Source organism: Zalophus californianus, chromosome 3 (genome assembly GCF_009762305.2).
Source record: "Zalophus californianus isolate mZalCal1 chromosome 3, mZalCal1.pri.v2, whole genome shotgun sequence".
Lineage (NCBI taxonomy): Eukaryota > Metazoa > Chordata > Mammalia > Carnivora > Otariidae > Zalophus > Zalophus californianus.
Genome location: NC_045597.1, coordinates 71889117 through 71906349, shown reverse-complemented (window position 1 = coordinate 71906349; position 17233 = coordinate 71889117). Strand labels below are relative to the sequence as shown.

General features: G+C 34.2%; 1 protein-coding gene across 1 annotated transcript in view; it reads right to left on the bottom strand.

Annotated features, from left to right (window-relative positions):
• Nucleotides 1–222: 222 nt before the first annotated feature.
• UBL3 (ubiquitin like 3) overlaps nucleotides 223–17233 on the bottom strand; it is a 67552-nt gene continuing 50541 nt past the window's right edge. The window contains exons 2-5 of the mRNA XM_027590221.1: nucleotides 11181–11289; nucleotides 7271–7357; nucleotides 3459–3536; nucleotides 223–3157 (exon numbers count right to left, since the gene is read on the bottom strand). Of these exons, the coding sequence (XP_027446022.1) occupies nucleotides 3105–3157; nucleotides 3459–3536; nucleotides 7271–7357; nucleotides 11181–11289 (327 nt within the window). The 3' untranslated portion in view covers nucleotides 223–3104. The remainder of the gene's footprint in view (nucleotides 3158–3458; nucleotides 3537–7270; nucleotides 7358–11180; nucleotides 11290–17233) is intronic.

Sequence of the window (17233 nt, the reverse complement as noted above, 5' to 3'; positions counted from 1 at the left end):
CCGTGACAATGACCAGTAAGGATGGTGTGAAGGCATGCTAAATTTTGATTGATCATTTCTCTTTGATTTTGTTAAAATGAAAGAATAAAGGCTGGTGCAGTGTGATTTTACTGGAAAATGTAATAAAATAAATCAAAGGGAAAAAAAGAGAAAAGCAGTAGAGACAAAGAACAGGGAAATACACCAAAATTACAAATAGAAGTCATTTAAAAGAAGAAAATATCCTACAGCAGATGAAGAAAGTTTTAATTTCTTTTCACATTAAACATTGTTTACCACAATCAGCTAACAGAAATTACTGCAACATTGGTCAAGATGACATAAAACTAAGGATAAATGTTTGTTATGAGAAAACCTCATTTGATGTGACTGGCGATATTAGACACTCTATTTTTCATGACAGGATTTAAGATACAACCTATCTTGAACAGAAAGCAAATAATTCAGATCAAGGAGACATGCTAAGGTTTTAATAAAGAAGAAAAGCTTTGCCTTGTCCAGAACACTTAACAAAGTCTAGGATAATTTAGGTAAAAGAGGTGAATTAGACACCAAGTGCTGGGCAAGGTCACAGGCCCACAATTCAGGCTTTATTTACATTACTGGATCTATGCAGCCTTTACCTCTCGGTAAGTGAGCTGTTATTTTTGGCAGAGGGATCTTCAATAGTAGCCTTGGATATAATTAATCATATTTTAACTTCAGGCAGTCCAAGGAACTATTTTCAAAGGGACAGTTGAGTATTTTCATGGATATACTATTAAGGCATCTCAATTTTTGGTGTTTTCGGTATATAATTTTACTGCTATTTTTTTTTTCCATTTTGCACAACAATGTTATCAGGAATTAAGTGACATAATTCCTTCTCTACTAATGAACCGGTTTATCCATTTTGCAAACTTTAAATTGAGGTCCTGTTAAAGGGAAATTTATAACATGAGAACACACAGAAAAATATATTGAAAACCAATAGAGAATTATTTTTTAAACAATCATAAAAATTCAATCATAATTAACTGATAGTCTAACTTTGGAAAGACAGAAGAGTAAAATTAGAATTAAAATAGGTATTAAAAATAATTACCAGTAGTTTGTTTTACAAAGAAGAATAGAGCCATAAATGGCTTAATTGCCCAATTAAGTAACTATCAGATTCCTCTTTAGTCAACACTAGGAATTCACATTTGAGCTAGTCAACAAAGCATATAAATATTTAACATCTGAATACATTTTAGTGATGACAGAGACTGCATAATGCTGTCCATTGTTGCTCTGTGCACAAATTAACCAGGTTAAATATCAAAGATACACGGTGTATACTCTGAAACAAGAGAATATTAAACAAATTTCTTAAAGATTCAGAAACAAAAGTAGAAAACAAATTTTAACATGGATGAGACGGTGCTTAAACAATAATCGACTTAATCAAGACCTTTAAAATTACCACTGAAATGCATTATATTTTTTAGTTTACAGAAAGAATAAGTATAGGTTGCAGGAAGAAAATGTTTAGTGCTATTTACATTCGTTTTAAAACTCTGCTCTATACAAATTTAATTCTGATCAGTATGAACAATATTTTCGTAGATCTACTGCATATAAAGCCTCTTCATCAAAGCATTGACAATGAACAAAATAACCTGATTACCTTTAGACAAAGCTGACCATCTGAAACCATTTACACTGAATGTTTTTAAGGGCCACGGACACTTAATTATTTAAGTACAGAACGTAATGTCAGCCTGCAGCTTCATTTTTATAAAGGCTAAAGTTATTTATATGGAATATTGTTCTATATACTACACGCCAATCTATATTTAAGTTCTATAGTTAGGTATTTTATAAGTTTTTTATTAAATATATTCTACACATATTTGTAATTTCATCCAGGAAGAATTTCTTCCCAGTGAAAAAATATAAAATCTTTTATATTTTTACAGGTTTAGATGAAACTAGCTCATGCTTTAGTGCTGTGCAAATTATTTTAGCATATCAATTTTTAAATTATTGGTACAAAACAAAAGAATGGCATCCTTATTCATGTAGTATGCTTTAAAAGTCAACTTTTGATTTTAATACAATTGCAAGCACTAATACCAAATGCAAACTACATAAAGAAACAAAATTAGTTACTATGGAGAATTATTTAAATTTTAAGAATTCATCTGAACTCTAATGAATGAGTGTGACACTGGACACAGTTACAGATGAGCAATAATTATGGAAAAATTCAATTTGCTGATCTTCAAATACATAAAACTGATGAGTAAATGAGGTTTTCTATTATCTCTGCGCGGCAATGCAAGTCTACGAGTATGGAATTGACCCTCCCACGTTAAGGCTAGGAAGCGCGCTCGCACCCCTGTTGTGCTGTGTGGACAAGCACTCGGTGACAGCGTGACTGAGGAGTGCGTGTGTGAAAGGAAAAGAAATTTGTTTCATCAGCTCTCTGCTGAGTGCTTTAAACAACAGGCACATTTTGTTTTCTCATTTGTTGCAGTGAAAATAGTCATACTCAGGTTTGTATTCTGTGCCAGTGCAGCCCCCATGGCTGACTCTGATAGAATTCACCCAACATTTCAGTTTCTTTTCCATTTTTCCCTCTCCAGTTGGCCCACTAATTAACTTCATTAATTGCCGAGTGTTTTCCAGTGTGGAATATTGTATTTCTGAGCATTTCTAGGTGCCATAAACCATGCTGTAAATTCTGCTATGAAGAAAATAATGTCAATCTTTTTTAGTGCAAACTATATTTGGAACACTTGATTTGTTAGTTCTGGTGATGCAAATTTCTGTGGCAGCAGAATGGCTTCCGCTAGGAAAGAGAACTTAACTCTGCCCCCGGCGATTGACAGCATTCAAAAACCAATATATTTTAAAACTGCTCAACATAAACAAAGATACTAGAAATAAAAAATCGTAGTGAAAAAATGTTCTTGGTTCTTTTTACTCTGATGAAAGAAGATGACTGTTCATGAGATTATTCAGTTCCATGGATTTACAGGCAGACTCTTCCTAAGGGTTTCTGAAGCAATGTTGGGTCTCTTCTGTCCCAGCAGCATGAAAGACAAAGACTACATCACAGCACACCTAGCAGACAGTGTTTACAGGATTACACAACAATTACTCTCTCCAGTCTTTTCGCGATTCCTCTGACCTGGAGAAAATGCAGAAAAGCCTGGTTTATAAAAATGCTCAAATGGGGGGGGGGGTGGCATCCAAACATTGTAAGAATTTTTTTTAATGGTTCCAATTTTTTTTTAATTAAAAAGCTATAATTATAATTATAGCCTGTTTTAATTATAGCCCGTTTCCAGGATGTCTGGTTATTTGCTTAACAAGCTCTGTTCATAAACAATGAAAACTTCCTTTCCCTCAGAAGGTCCAAAAACACGGAACCATTTTTGAGTGCCTGTCTCTGTGGCTTGAGTGAGAAGCCTCTGCAGGGTGTGGCTTACCTTGAGAGTTTGGCTCTGGCAATGTCTCTCTGGCCACCAAATGCATCACCGTTGTTTTGCCAAAAGGAAGTTTTAATGCTATGGGAAAAGCAGAAGATAGTCTGTTACATATACACTGACCTACTGAAATCACTAATCAGAACTGAAACCATTTAAAGAATTGATTGCTTTTTGTAGGACCTCCTCAACAGACTGAATTTCTGACCAGTTAGAGCATCTCTTACAAAATGAGATTAGGTTAATATTATAACAGAAACAAGTCAAGAAATGATTCTGCCCAGCTATGGCCCTTAGTCTGACACCAATAACCATACTGTTGAAGGAAGGGGACAAGAGAAAATAGATAATTAACATTGGAGATAACCTTCAGAGGAGAAAAGGAACTAAAAAAAGTTTTTGAGAATACCTTTTCTAGATTAGGGAAAAGTTTAGATTAAGAGATATTTGTTTCTGAATCTAATTATCAGTCTAATATGCAGTCATCTAATAAAATTACTGCACTGAACAGGCCACTATAATGTAGAAAAAGAACAACAAACTTAATTTTAAATATTTATTCTCAACCCTGTATTATTCAATGAAAAAAATAATTTTCTTTAAAAGGTTACTTTAAGAGAATCACTATCTTGGCATTATTAATAATTACTGTTTTCTAATCAGGTCTTAATTTAAAAGGCTTTCCTCGTTCATAATAAAAAATTTTATTATGAAATATTTCAGACACAGAATGATATAACACACACCATGCATCCATGAACCACTTAAGCAAATATAGACATTAAGTTTCATGGTGAATCTCTTTGTTATTCTGTGTATAAAATTAGAAGCAGCCAGTATATCTAACTTATAAAGTTATTTCCATAGTTGAGATTTAGTTCCGACATCCAGAACTACTTTCTCCTTACTAACTACAAACTTAAGGCAGGCTTAAGATCATTACTTAGCAAGTATGATCCTCCTGCTACCCGCTTTTTAAATCTTGCTCCATAGGATAATGGTTCACATGTAGATTAAAAAAGAGTCCTAAATATCTTCAATATTATTCATATTTCATGTAATCAAGGTGAGTTTCCACCTTACTTAAAGTTGGCCAGCCATTATTTGGTCTATTCTCTTAACTTCTCAAGTCCAAATGAAGTATGATGGCCCATAAATACATGCTCTGATGAAGTAAGAGGAGGGCCTTTTCTGGATAATCTCCTATGGCTGATTTAACATTAAAATGCAAATAAAACTTTATATTATAAAATTTTTCATTAAATGTACTGGGAAAGACTGACTGAACTTAAGGTTGCATGTCACTCTCCTATCATCTCCTGGACTCCAGTAAGCTAGATCTGAGTTGAAAATCACATCTCCACTACTCGCCAATGTGAGATGAGGCGTGAGAGAGTCATTTACCTGCTCCCCCGGCCTCAGTTTCCTCTACCCAAACAGAGACAGTAATTCTGTCACCTGCCCTTTACAGCTGTATTGACTAAATGAAACAATCCAAGGAAAGTGCTTAGTCCAGGGCTTGGCACAAAGAATACATGCAGTAAATATTACCCTCATCATCATCACCATCATTTTGAGAAAGCAAGGAAGACAGATCTCAGGAAACAGGTAAGTGAATGGAGTTGTACATTTAGAGAGGTGTGGACAGGCCTGGAAAGCTGCTGAGTGGCTTACCATTTGAAGCTACAAATTTGATTGATGGGGATTATTATTTTCTTTCTCCATTTTAATTTTAACTGGAAATAGTAGATATGGACGCTAACAGTATCAAAGAAGGGAAAGGAAGGATACAAGAATTTAAAAGGCTTTCTCTTTCCTTCACTGTGGAGGCTTCTGCTTTCTATTATGACTCTGTACAATATCTAGAACAGTTTTCTTTTAAAGATTTTATTTATTCATTTGAGAGAGAGAGAAACAGCAAGAGCGAGTAGGAGTTGGGGGGGAGGGGCAGAGGGAGAAGGGGAGAAGCAGACTTCCTGCTAAGCAGGGACCCCCACCCCCATGCTGGGCTGGATCCCAGGACCCTGGTATCATGAACTGAGCAGAAGGCAGATGCTTTACCGACTGAGCCACCCCGGCGCCCCCAGAACAGGAGTTTTCAACCTCACATAAAAATCACCCAGGATTTCAATGCAGTAGTAGACAGGGAGATGGGGAAAAAGGGAGGGGAAAAGAAAGGGGGAAGGGGAGGGAGGGAGGAAGAAACAGAAGGAGGGAGAGAGGGAGGGAGGGAGACAGAGGAAGCTCTCCTCCAACTTAGCCAGCGTGCAGAAATCTGCATTTCAAAGTAAGTATCCCAGTTGATTCCTGATTTGATTGCCAGTCTCCACCACATTTTGGGAAAGAATGAACTGCAATGTATTGAGTGTCAAACTTGTAACTGATCTTCTTTATCCTTAGTAAGACTGTTATCACACCCGTTCTTTAGTAGACTGAAATTCTATGGAACTAAAAAGTTAGATCTCAAACAAGGGGATTCAGGGCTGCGTTTTAAGAAACTTGGTAACAAAAAAATTAAACCTGAAACTTACTGGAACCACAAAATTGTAAGAGTGGCAAAGAATGCCCAGGTCTCCTGGTTTAACCATCCACAAAATGACTGAACCCCATCCATGGCTGTACCTACTGATTGTAACCAATAAAAAGGATTTCACTCTTTTTCCTCAGTGGTCTATTCTTTCTTTAGGCAGCTTGACATGCTCAAATAAATTCTTTCTTGTATTGAATAGTAATCTGTCTGCTTTTAATTCCCAGCTGTTGGTCCTAAGTCTAATTCAAGGTTATACAGAGCAAGTCTCAAGCCATGCAAAGCTAGCCTACACCTTTCTCTGTACTAGCCATTCAAGTATTTGAAGATAGTTTTACCATGACCCTGTGTACTGTCTCCTTTATTATTCACATTCAAGAACACAGGGAAACTAAAAAGAAAAACTGACCAAAAAAACACATAGGTGAATGTTATTCAACCTTTATCAAACACCCAGATATACTGATCAATTTTGTTGTTAGGTTTTAGAGAAAAAAGTCAGACTACATTTAAACAAAAATATTAAAGTAGATCATTTAATTTGCCTGCAAATACCTAATTATCAGAATATATTTGAAATGTAGGTACTGAAAACAAAACAAACCCTGCTGATGGTAGAGAATGTACCCCATAAGGGGGCACTATTGAGCTACACTTCTCCAATCACATATAAAGAGCAGTGATACCAAAGAAGTGTTTGTTCTAAGTGCTTTGAATATATAATTTAACCCTCTTAATCTAGGGGGTAGGCACTATTGTTAGCCCATTTTATCACAGAGGAAAGTTAAGTAACTTCCCCAAGATTATACAGCAGGAAGCAGGGGAGCCAGGATACAACTAGGATAACTGGGTTCTAAATCTGCTCTTTTAATCCTCACTCTAACCTAACATTTACCTTCGTTCTTGCATGATGGGCAATTATAACAGAGTCAAACTGAAAACCAATTATCATAAACTTCGCCTACTCTGTGTGTCTGGCTTTAACTTAAAAATATTACATCTAATTTATATTATCCAGAAGTACCATAAAATTACGTTTACAAAACAATAGGTATGGATTCCTACATCTAAAGAGATAGAGTTTATTTCATAAGGGAGTAAACACTTATCACAGTGCTAAAATGAAATTTAACAGAATGCAAAATGTAAAGAAGTTGAGTTACCAAAATAGGCAGAATTCATGAGTTTGAAATAATTTTTTTTTGTAAAATCAGCCAACAGCATTGAAACAAATGAATGCCGCTGCCATGAGAGAGACATTAAATCCCATTACAAAGGTGACTATTACCTCCTAATGTGACATTTCCATGCAGAAATCGTCCTTGATAAATAAGTCGTAGAATATTTGGACTGCTGACCTGCTCTTCTTCCCAGTCTGAAAAGAAGCAGTGAACTTGTTAGGTGTATTTCAAGACGGAGTTAAGGTATTACTGCATTGTTTATAGTCCTGAAGTTTAAAGATTAAGGTGAATGAGTTGGGAAAAATCTAATCCTAGGTAAAGAAAAATGTCATTTGAAAATTACTATTACCAGCAATTAACAGAGAATATTATAATGTTCTAATATTTGTACCTGTTAAAATATATATTTGAAGCTAGAGACAATAAGTTTAACAGAGATTTTGATATACTGATAACAGAGAATAACAAAAAAATTATACCTCAATAAAACTGGAGAACACAAATTTTAAAAAATAACAAAAAAATTAACAATGTTTACTTTTGGATAACATTGATTTATACTTTGTCTTCTGAAGCCAAATGATAAACATTATAGAAGACACAACTTTAGGTTCACTTTACCCAAAATATTCAGAAGAAGAAACCTGAAAGTAACATATATTAGAAGGTACTACACAAATATGATAGGAAAGTACATAAAGAAAATAAAAAAACTGGTGAGTAGGATGGGTAGCAGAATATTTCATTTTGTGTACAACTTATGTTATAGTGAAATATGGAATACTACTCTGTTAAAATAATGATTTAAGGACACTGATAATGTGATAGGGTACAGGGTTAGTGATTTCACTAGCTGGTAGATATAATCATTTAAGCTCTGATTGTGACAAAGATTTAAGAATTCCATTATCATCTTTCTCAAGAATTCTTGTAGGATGTGTTTGTTTCCTAAAGAAGCTCCTATTATCAGGAGCTAACTGTCAATACAAGGATGAGTTTAAAATAGCCTAAAGAGAAGTGACAGAAAAGAGGTAAGTAGAGCACTTTTCCTTTTGAGTGTTCAAAATGATGAAGATGAATTTGATAAAAGTGTGCCTCCCACTGACTCAGCACAAGAGAAATGGGACAAGAGAAATGAAATGGAGTCCTTTCTTTTCTAGTCCCCTGGTGCTTTTTCTGCGGGGTCCTTTCTCCCCCCCTTGCACGCCTCTGTTGCCTTCTGACACTAGTGCTCCCAGGTCCCTCTTCTTCTAGAAAAAAGATCAACTAAACCTCTAACACTTCAGTATGGATTACTTTGAATTCATTGCTCCCGAAATTACTGTTTAATAGACTTTTTCTGGTCAAGATGGAAGTGTCCATACATATAAAGACAAATGACAGTGTCTAATTCACTGGAAAAAAAAATATTCTAAAAATCTTTAAGTATTTTTTTGAGATGCAAAAACTCGAAGCTACATACTTCATTATTTTATACAGAGTATTGTGATTTCCATGTACTTCATTGGGTTTAATACGCTATCTACCTTTCCAAACTCTCAAGAGGATCTGAAATTTAGAGAGACCTATAGAAGAACAATGCTTTAAGGAGGAATTTCAGCAACTAGTAACATATATTTAGTGGATATTTTTTTGGACCTCTGAGCTGGTAAGAGCTATTCCACCTATTAACTATATTCCACTAAACTGCCTAAGAGTAGACCAAGAAAAACTCTTTCCAAAAATATACTGCACCAAGTGTTTTCTTCTACCGATTTAATATTTACTATACTTTCATTATTAGCACCAACAAATATTTACATTTGCTGACCTATTATGAGATAAAATGTAGACTAGATTGTTAATTTAAATATTTTAGATAAAATAAAAAATTTATTTTTATTCCCTGCATTGTCTAAAATTGCTGGGTAGAAGTGGCCAACTTAGGAAAGGCTGGGCTCAAAAATTTACGTGTGAAAATAAGTAACGTGGGATAAATACAAGCAATTTCCAAGGCTGGTAGAGGGCTGGTTCCATTTGGGACACCATTTAGGCAGACACCTGCACTCAAGTCCTGCCTTCAGTTAAAAGTAATTTTCATATCTAAATCAAACAATTATGAAGGTAAAAGTTTCTTCTTTTTTACGTTATAATGCTGCCCCCCCAAAAAAAATTTTTTGAGAGGAACTGCCTTTTGTGTTGTGTAACCTCTTCTATAATACCATACATGTCAAAACTGATCTTTACCCTCTCCTCCCCAAATCACAAAAGTAATTTTCTAGATCATATTTAGTACAACATCACTATTATGTATTTAAAAAATGCTTTTCCTACTGATGGGTACTGTCATGCCTGGCTATGAGGAAAATCCCATATTCTAAGAGCCCCAAGTTTAGTCTATTTTAGCTTTTTCTGAAGGAATTTTCTGAAATTCCCTCTTACCTCCAACCTTTCGCTTTAGTCCCTCCCTGATTTAGGAACTAACAGTGACTAGTCCCTTAGTTATCAATGGAAGAAAGATCCAGTCATTTGACAGTATTTGTCCAAATCAGTGTTTCTTAAATGCATGTCTATGAATCCCGAGCTCATGAACAACAGAGCCATGTTCTTAGGTTCTGAAAGTCCTCCTCAAGAATTTTTAAATCATATTTTCATTTTAATGACAATCTGGAAGAGATTATCTAGATAATTCAAATAATCACCTTAGAACCAAGTACAGTCTTGGGATTTATCGCCCACATATGCAGTTTATGATTGTACTGGCACCAAGCAGTACTTCTTTAATTGTCAAGAGGCTAATAAGAATAGAACAGTGGTTGACTAAATACATAAACAATGCATTCTTGCTAAGTGAAGGCTAAATGACAATTGGGTACACTGTGTGAATGAAGGTTTTGTGGTGAATCAGCAGATAACTGGGTCCTCATATAGCAAGCAGGTGCATAGGCATGCCAAACTCAACAGTACTATATTCATGGTGCAAGCAGTGAGTTGGTTTAAGCAAAAATATATCATCTGGCACATTAATGTTGTTAATTTGAACATTACTTGTTTTAGAGTTATATTTCCATTTTCTTTTTAGATCTGTCTTATGGTTGTGTATGAGCTAATAAGGATAAAGCATCTTAGTTGGGTTTCATGTTTCTATCTTTAAAAAAAAAATTGTAATAAAAATAATTTAAGTCAGCACTAGAGAATCTACAAGAATTTTCTTCCTCTAAAGGAGTACTATATATTACTTAAAGTTGAGAAACACTGATCTGATTGATTCATTTTGAATACACTGTGTTCTTTGTTGAAATGAGTCTTGTCCTTTAAAAGTCTAAATTGCTTTGGCTAGTAAAATTATGTTAAATCAGCTGAAACATTCATATTACTATAATACATGCCCTAAAAAGAAAGTTCAAAGGAAAAACACAAGCCAAAGACCCACTTCAGGATGGCAAGACAAAGTCTTATTACATGGAAAAGAATCAGAAAAAGGAAGGAATACCACTCCCCCATTCCCTCAAATTTTGTTTGTCATGGATACTGGCTTGAAAATGCAATGCATAAATGGATTTTATACCTTCTTGCTCTTGTAGTTCAGAGGACACATGAAGTGACATGAATTAGAAATTAACTTTTTATATAGGTTATAGATAGGAGAGACTAATGAGAATGTATTTTAATTTGTTAAAAATAGTTTTTCTTTCCTTTTACTTTGTGTTTTGTTATAAACAGATTTACTGATATGAAAGTTGTGTGCATGTGTTAGCTTTGTGTTTTTCTTTTAAAAAATGATTTTCATTTACATTAAAACAGTTCTAAGGCAAAAACAGATTTTGCATACTGGCTCCTTCCCTATTTTGCAATGAGGTAGCTGAAGAACAAAATCCAGGGACAGATATAGTGTTCCTTCCCCTTTAACTCTGAAGACTAATCTCTCAATTATTTGTTTTTCTCTTAAATCTTTATAACATTTTCAAAATGTTTGTGAAACAAGGTAGGGTATAAAGAATTAACATTATTCACTCTCAAGAGAAAAACACCACTCACCCATTGGCCAATTGTCATACACATGCTTTGCAATGTCAGAAGCAGAATCATTAGGAGAAAACAGGAACTCTTTTGTTTTCCCGCTTACCAAGATGAGGCGCAAATTTATCTGAAAGAAGACAAGGATTCTTTTAATATAAATCTTGAAATTTTGGAAGTAAAAAAATTACTCCTAGGCTTTTCATTTCAATCACATTCTAAATTATTACTAATGCTATTTTCTGTCTTTTTATTTATTTAAATTCTGTAAAGACTTTTTTTTTTTAAGAATGAGAATTTGGCATATGATTTCATTTCCATTATTTAATATATATGGGGGGGCAGATATGTTTGCCTTAAAAATAAAGGAAAACCAAAATTCATTATGCTTTTGTATTTAACTACTTCAACAATGTTCAGAGTTGGACTTTTTACAGGTTATCACTATTACTTTAGTATACATTTTTTCCACTGAAAAACTAACAAAAGAGGTGACGCTGCAAGTCACACCACTAAACAGAAGAAAAATTTAGTTGATAATCTACTTAGAAAAAATAAAGGGAAAACACTGAGTTATATATAACTCTTTATCCTACAAAATTATTCAAACCTAAACAAATTAACCAGAAACAATAAAGAACTTTACAATGGTTAAAGGAGGAATCAATAATAGCTATGTTAAACCCAAATGCAGGATCATTTATTTTGGGAGGGCAGAGGAGAAGCTGTGTGTGACAAAGGACATAGATTCATCCTCAGTCGATAACCTAAGGTAAATAATGGAATTAACATTTTTGAGGTCTAATGAATTTACATTTCAAGTAAATATGTTTATTTATACCTTTTGTAAAACATTTCTAAATGTTCACTTTTTAATTTTTTCTCTATCCATAATTAACTTGATGTTATTTTTAAAAACCATGACATCACTCATTTCCCTATAAGTTACAGAAATGCAAGCGGGATTTTCTATACTTCTAGGCCTCTGTTAAGAGAGCAAATTAAGACCTTCCCAAAAGTTGGGTCTAGTCCAGAGCAGAGTCCTGGGACTAGCCTAGCTTCTTTATACATAAAGAACAGAGACTGTCATTGTACCAGTTTGACTTGTGCCTGGTCCCAGGTTAGCCAAGCTCTCTTCTTCAGCTACCAATAGTTTTTTCTTCTACAAAAAATACCAGAACATCTTTAAGATGGCCAAGTCTACAATGAATAAGTTGGTGCCTACCACAGCACCATTTAGAGACCAGGTCACTGATTTACTATCTACCACCAACATGGCCAACACCATTCCCAGTGCCTCAGCACTTTGAAAATGTACTGAAAGTTATAAAATATCTCCTCTACAAAAATGCTAAGCACAAAGAATTCCTCACTTACTGGGATGTGACTGGATCCATTAGATGGGGTAGAACTAGATACCATACTAGAAATTAAATTCTAACTGTATGTGCATTTTATTTCCATAAAAAGTTTTTTAGAAGATAAAAGAAAAAGAAATCTATATTCCAGGTGAAAAGCTCTTTCTATATGTCCAGTAAGAATTTCTTGCTGCCTTTTTTAACCAGAATGAAATTTGAAATTAGACCAAAGAGCGTACGTAATACAGGAAGAGATCTGATAAAATCATACTGCTGTAAATAAGTAATACAATCCAGAAACTTTTTTAAGTTCCATCTGAACAAAATTCAATAGTTTATAAGAATGATTAAATTTTAGGAAAGCACCACTTATTTATTTCATATAACAAATAAGTAATGAGTGATTCTTAAAGCAAGGAATGCAGTATCTCTACAATATGAATTTTAGTTCTCAGAGATACACTATTTACAGCTGTCTCTTTATATGTGAATACTGATAAATATATACTATATACTTTGAATTTATATGGAATCTTTTAATGGCTTCATACTATTGTATAAGGGTCCTTCAGTCATTAATGCCCAAGAAATTATGCCCCTCATAATGGTTCAGCCACATGTGTTTAACGGGAAAAAAAATATAATTAAATTCAAGCTTCCTAAGAGTTATGTAAATTATATGAATCTACTTTTTCTCAGAATCATCTTTAAAGTTTAAAACTAATTTCTATTGGGCTTTTATTCAAATTATAATATTTAAAAATAACAAAGAAAAAGGGGGAAAAAAGACTTACTTCTTAGAATCTGCAAAGACAATGCCAAAGCATACTTCAGACTTTCCCTATTATCCATCAATATGGAAATGGAAAAATATATGACGGTATATCCTTACTACGGAAATCTGTAGTTATTAAACAACATGAGGTATAGATCTATATGATCTGACATGCAAAGGTGTCCACAATATATTAAACTAAATAATATATACTCCCCATACCATAAATGGGTTCATGCAGCAAAGTTCCCAGAATGTATTTTAAAACTAATATATATCACTGTCACCAGTAAACTGATAGTTCACCCTTGTATTTCAAAATCAATGGTCTAAAGAATGTTATGTGCATCTCAATTTTCAGAATGTTGGAAACTTTTGGCCTCTAGCTGTGTTTGACAGGTTTAAAAACATTTTTTTTTTTTAATGTTTACAGGGGGACATAAACTTTTTAGTTTGACACAGACCTTACTGAGCCCTACTTATTCACACTGGCCTGCTTCATACACTTATACCTGCCTGGCCCCAGAAAACATTAAAGTTTATTACTCATGGTAGAGCTTTGGGCTACAAAATCAGAACAAGATGCAAGATAAGATTTCAAAATCTATTGAGAACCTAATCACCCCTCCAGGTAGGGAAAAAAGAAAATATGAAAACTCTAAGTCTATAAATACATAAATCTAAGAAATCATCAAATATTACATTTAAAACTATCTAAAACTGACAATAACAGTTAAAGACTACTTCAGGAAGAAAGTTTATGTCCTAAATTAAAAATAACAGCAATAAACCCACAAACTTAAATTGCTGAGTAAAGTAACACATTGCCTGAAATGCTTCTGGTGCCTGGTACAATGGCTGGCATATAGTAGGTGTTCAATATTTGTTGACTAATATTTCAGTTTCTTTAGTTTCAGTATGCAAGTGGAAATGCAGACTGGAAAGGCCAGCACGAAGATTCAAATAAAGGCTTCAGGATTCTGGGCATTTTATCAAATGGCCAGTGTGGTATGTAGAATGGGAATGCGGGGGCGCCTGGGTGGCTCAGTCGGTTAAGGGTCTGACTCTCGATTTCAGCTCAGGTCATGATTTCAGGGTGGTGAGATCGAGCTCTGCATCAGGCTCCATGCTCAGTGGGGACTCTACTTGAGATTCTCTTTCTCCCTCTCCCCCCACCTCTAAAAACAACAAATAAAATAAATCTTAAAAAAAAAAGAATGGGAATGGTCATTTTTTGATAGTTGTATGGACATGTGGATAGTTCCAACATGTAAACACCTCAGTGCTTAATTTGTCAGGCTCTGGATCTTGTCAGTAACATGCCACAGTTTATATAAATACTATAATTTAGTAAGGAATTTTCAAAGGTAAAATTAATTCTGATTGTACTTAATTTTCAAATGAATTAAAGACTGGGTTATTGATATGGAAAATTAATGGATGAGCCTGGACTTGTTCCTATGTTTATCTCTGTGTGACAACCTTGTTCCTAGACTAGAAGTATACATCTGCCCCAATATATAGGCAAGTGTATCTTAGGGCTGTAACACCAATGGAGGAAAACACTAAATTTCCATGCTTTCTTTAGAAAAAATTTTGAAAGCAATCACCCAGATAAACAACTGGATACACAGGTTAGTCAGTAGTTAATTACTCCTGTATCATAGTAAGAACTTTCTCAAGCTTATTCAGATAAATAATGTCAATTATACCTCCTCTCAGTAATTGTATGGCAATTCCTATAAATGTGAGCTAGTTTCCTTTAAAAGATTATGTTCCATTTATTTAAATATTTATTAATGAAAGATCTTTTTACTTCTTTGAAGCCATGCTAAGTCAATCTATAAAATACCTTAAAAGAACTCTTGCTTGTGGGATACTAGAATTCTTGACACACTGACAATGGATTAAAAACTCTTATTTACAGCTTAAAAGGTGACATACTACAGGTACATACTTGTCTAAAAATAAAACTGTTAATCAAGACTCCAAATGACTCGATATGAGATGGAGCTCCTATTCTGAATAAAATTCCCAAGGGATGGTATTCAGATTATCCAAATGAATGATACATTTCATAGTTACTTTTGAGGCAAAACAAATCCAAACAAGTCTCTTAGCGAGGTAGCAACCTTAATCATTTCCTGTAAGGCCAATGGAAATGACAAGAACTCTTCTATGCATGTAATTTCAAATTATCTCTATTTGTCAGATTATAACAATTTGGAGAAATCTCATCTAGAACTTAATTCACACAACAATTTGTTTTCAACTCATCAGGGTGAAAAAAGAGGAAGTAAAAAGGGAGACTGGAAGATGGAATTAATCGGAATGGTCTTTGGAAATAAAACAGACAAGTATGGAGATGGACCATGCCCTTTAAAAGAAATATGACTGTTTTTTACCAAGAAATCAACAGGTCGGTCAGAAAAGAAATTCTGCTCCTTCCCTGCTTTTGTGTTCTATCAAATAAATAAATAAAATCTTAAAAAAAAGAGAGAGAGAGAGAGGAAGGCAGGAAGGAAGGAAGGAGGGAGGGAGGGAGGGAGGGAGGGAGGGGGGAAAGGAAGGAAAGGAATTCCCAACTTCTCCTCTCAGTCTCCTAAGATTAAAATGAGTACTGAGGTTACTCTACTTCACATTCAAGTGAAGAATCTTTTTGCCTTTGTAGTGCTCATTCCTGCCTTTTTTGCTAAAGGGCAAGCGCAAGTGGCCAGTGGAAAGATGTCAGCCTTTCTTTGCAAGTCACTTTTTAAGAGCTCTCAATTTATCTCAAGGGGATCGTACAGAGTAAATAAAGCCAACCCCAAAAGGTTACATACTATACGATTCCAAATATATAATATTCTTGAAATGACAAAACTATGGAATGGAGAACAGGTTAGTGGTAGCCAGGTTTTAGGAAGAGGGGAAGGGGGAGGGGTGGCAGTATCTATAAAAGGGAAGCACAAGGGATGCTTGTGATGGAACTGTTCTGTCTCTTACTGGGGTGAATGGTCACATGAATCTGCATATGTGATAAAACGGCACAGAACGAAATGCATACACACACCAACAAGTGCATGAAAAACTGGAGAAATCTGAATGAAGTCTGTGGATTTTATCAGTGTCAATTTCCTGCTGTGAGCCTGTACTACAGTTATATAATATGACGTCACCAACAGCAAATCCAGGTGAAGGATATACAGGATTTCTCTGTACTATTTCTTATAACAAGTGCATGTGAATCTATAAATTTCTCCAAATAAGATATTTTAAAAAACTAACACTGAACTTGCTAAAAATTTATATGGTATTATATGTCTGTCTTATTCTTATTTGCATTTGAAGATGAATAATGCTTTTCAAAAAAAATAACCTATGAAAAGAGGCTTGATCTAGAAAAAAGTATATAAGTCTATCAGTGACTTATTTTAAGACAGTATGTATAAATTTTAAAGATCGATAAGCATGTTTTCTTGTCCCTAGAGTTACAGATTTTAAATGGCATATTTTCAATTTTTGCTAAACATTACAGAAAAATGGAATGAGGGAGAAACGTGCTCATTTTTTTTACATAGGACTGATTTAAAACAAATTATTCAAACAATTGCAGTGCTAAAATATGGTAATCATATATTTCATAAACTTTCTTTTAGTTGTTCATGTATTCAAACATTTTCTGAAACAGACACTGTGCTTGTTGCCTGGATTACAAAAGATTTAATATGAAATCCCTTGAGAATTTCATAACCTTGAAGCTATGAGACATAAAAACATAATTATGGGGGAGGGGGTAGCTAGGATATAGAATTTTAAGTGCTCATAAATATTAGCTGAATGAGTTTTTAAAACAACAAAAGGAGAACCTGTGAGTCTGACATTCTAGAGTCGGGTCTATATGGCACAGTGAATAAAGAACGAGAAATGCTAACACTTGACATTTATTGTGTGGCTTTACT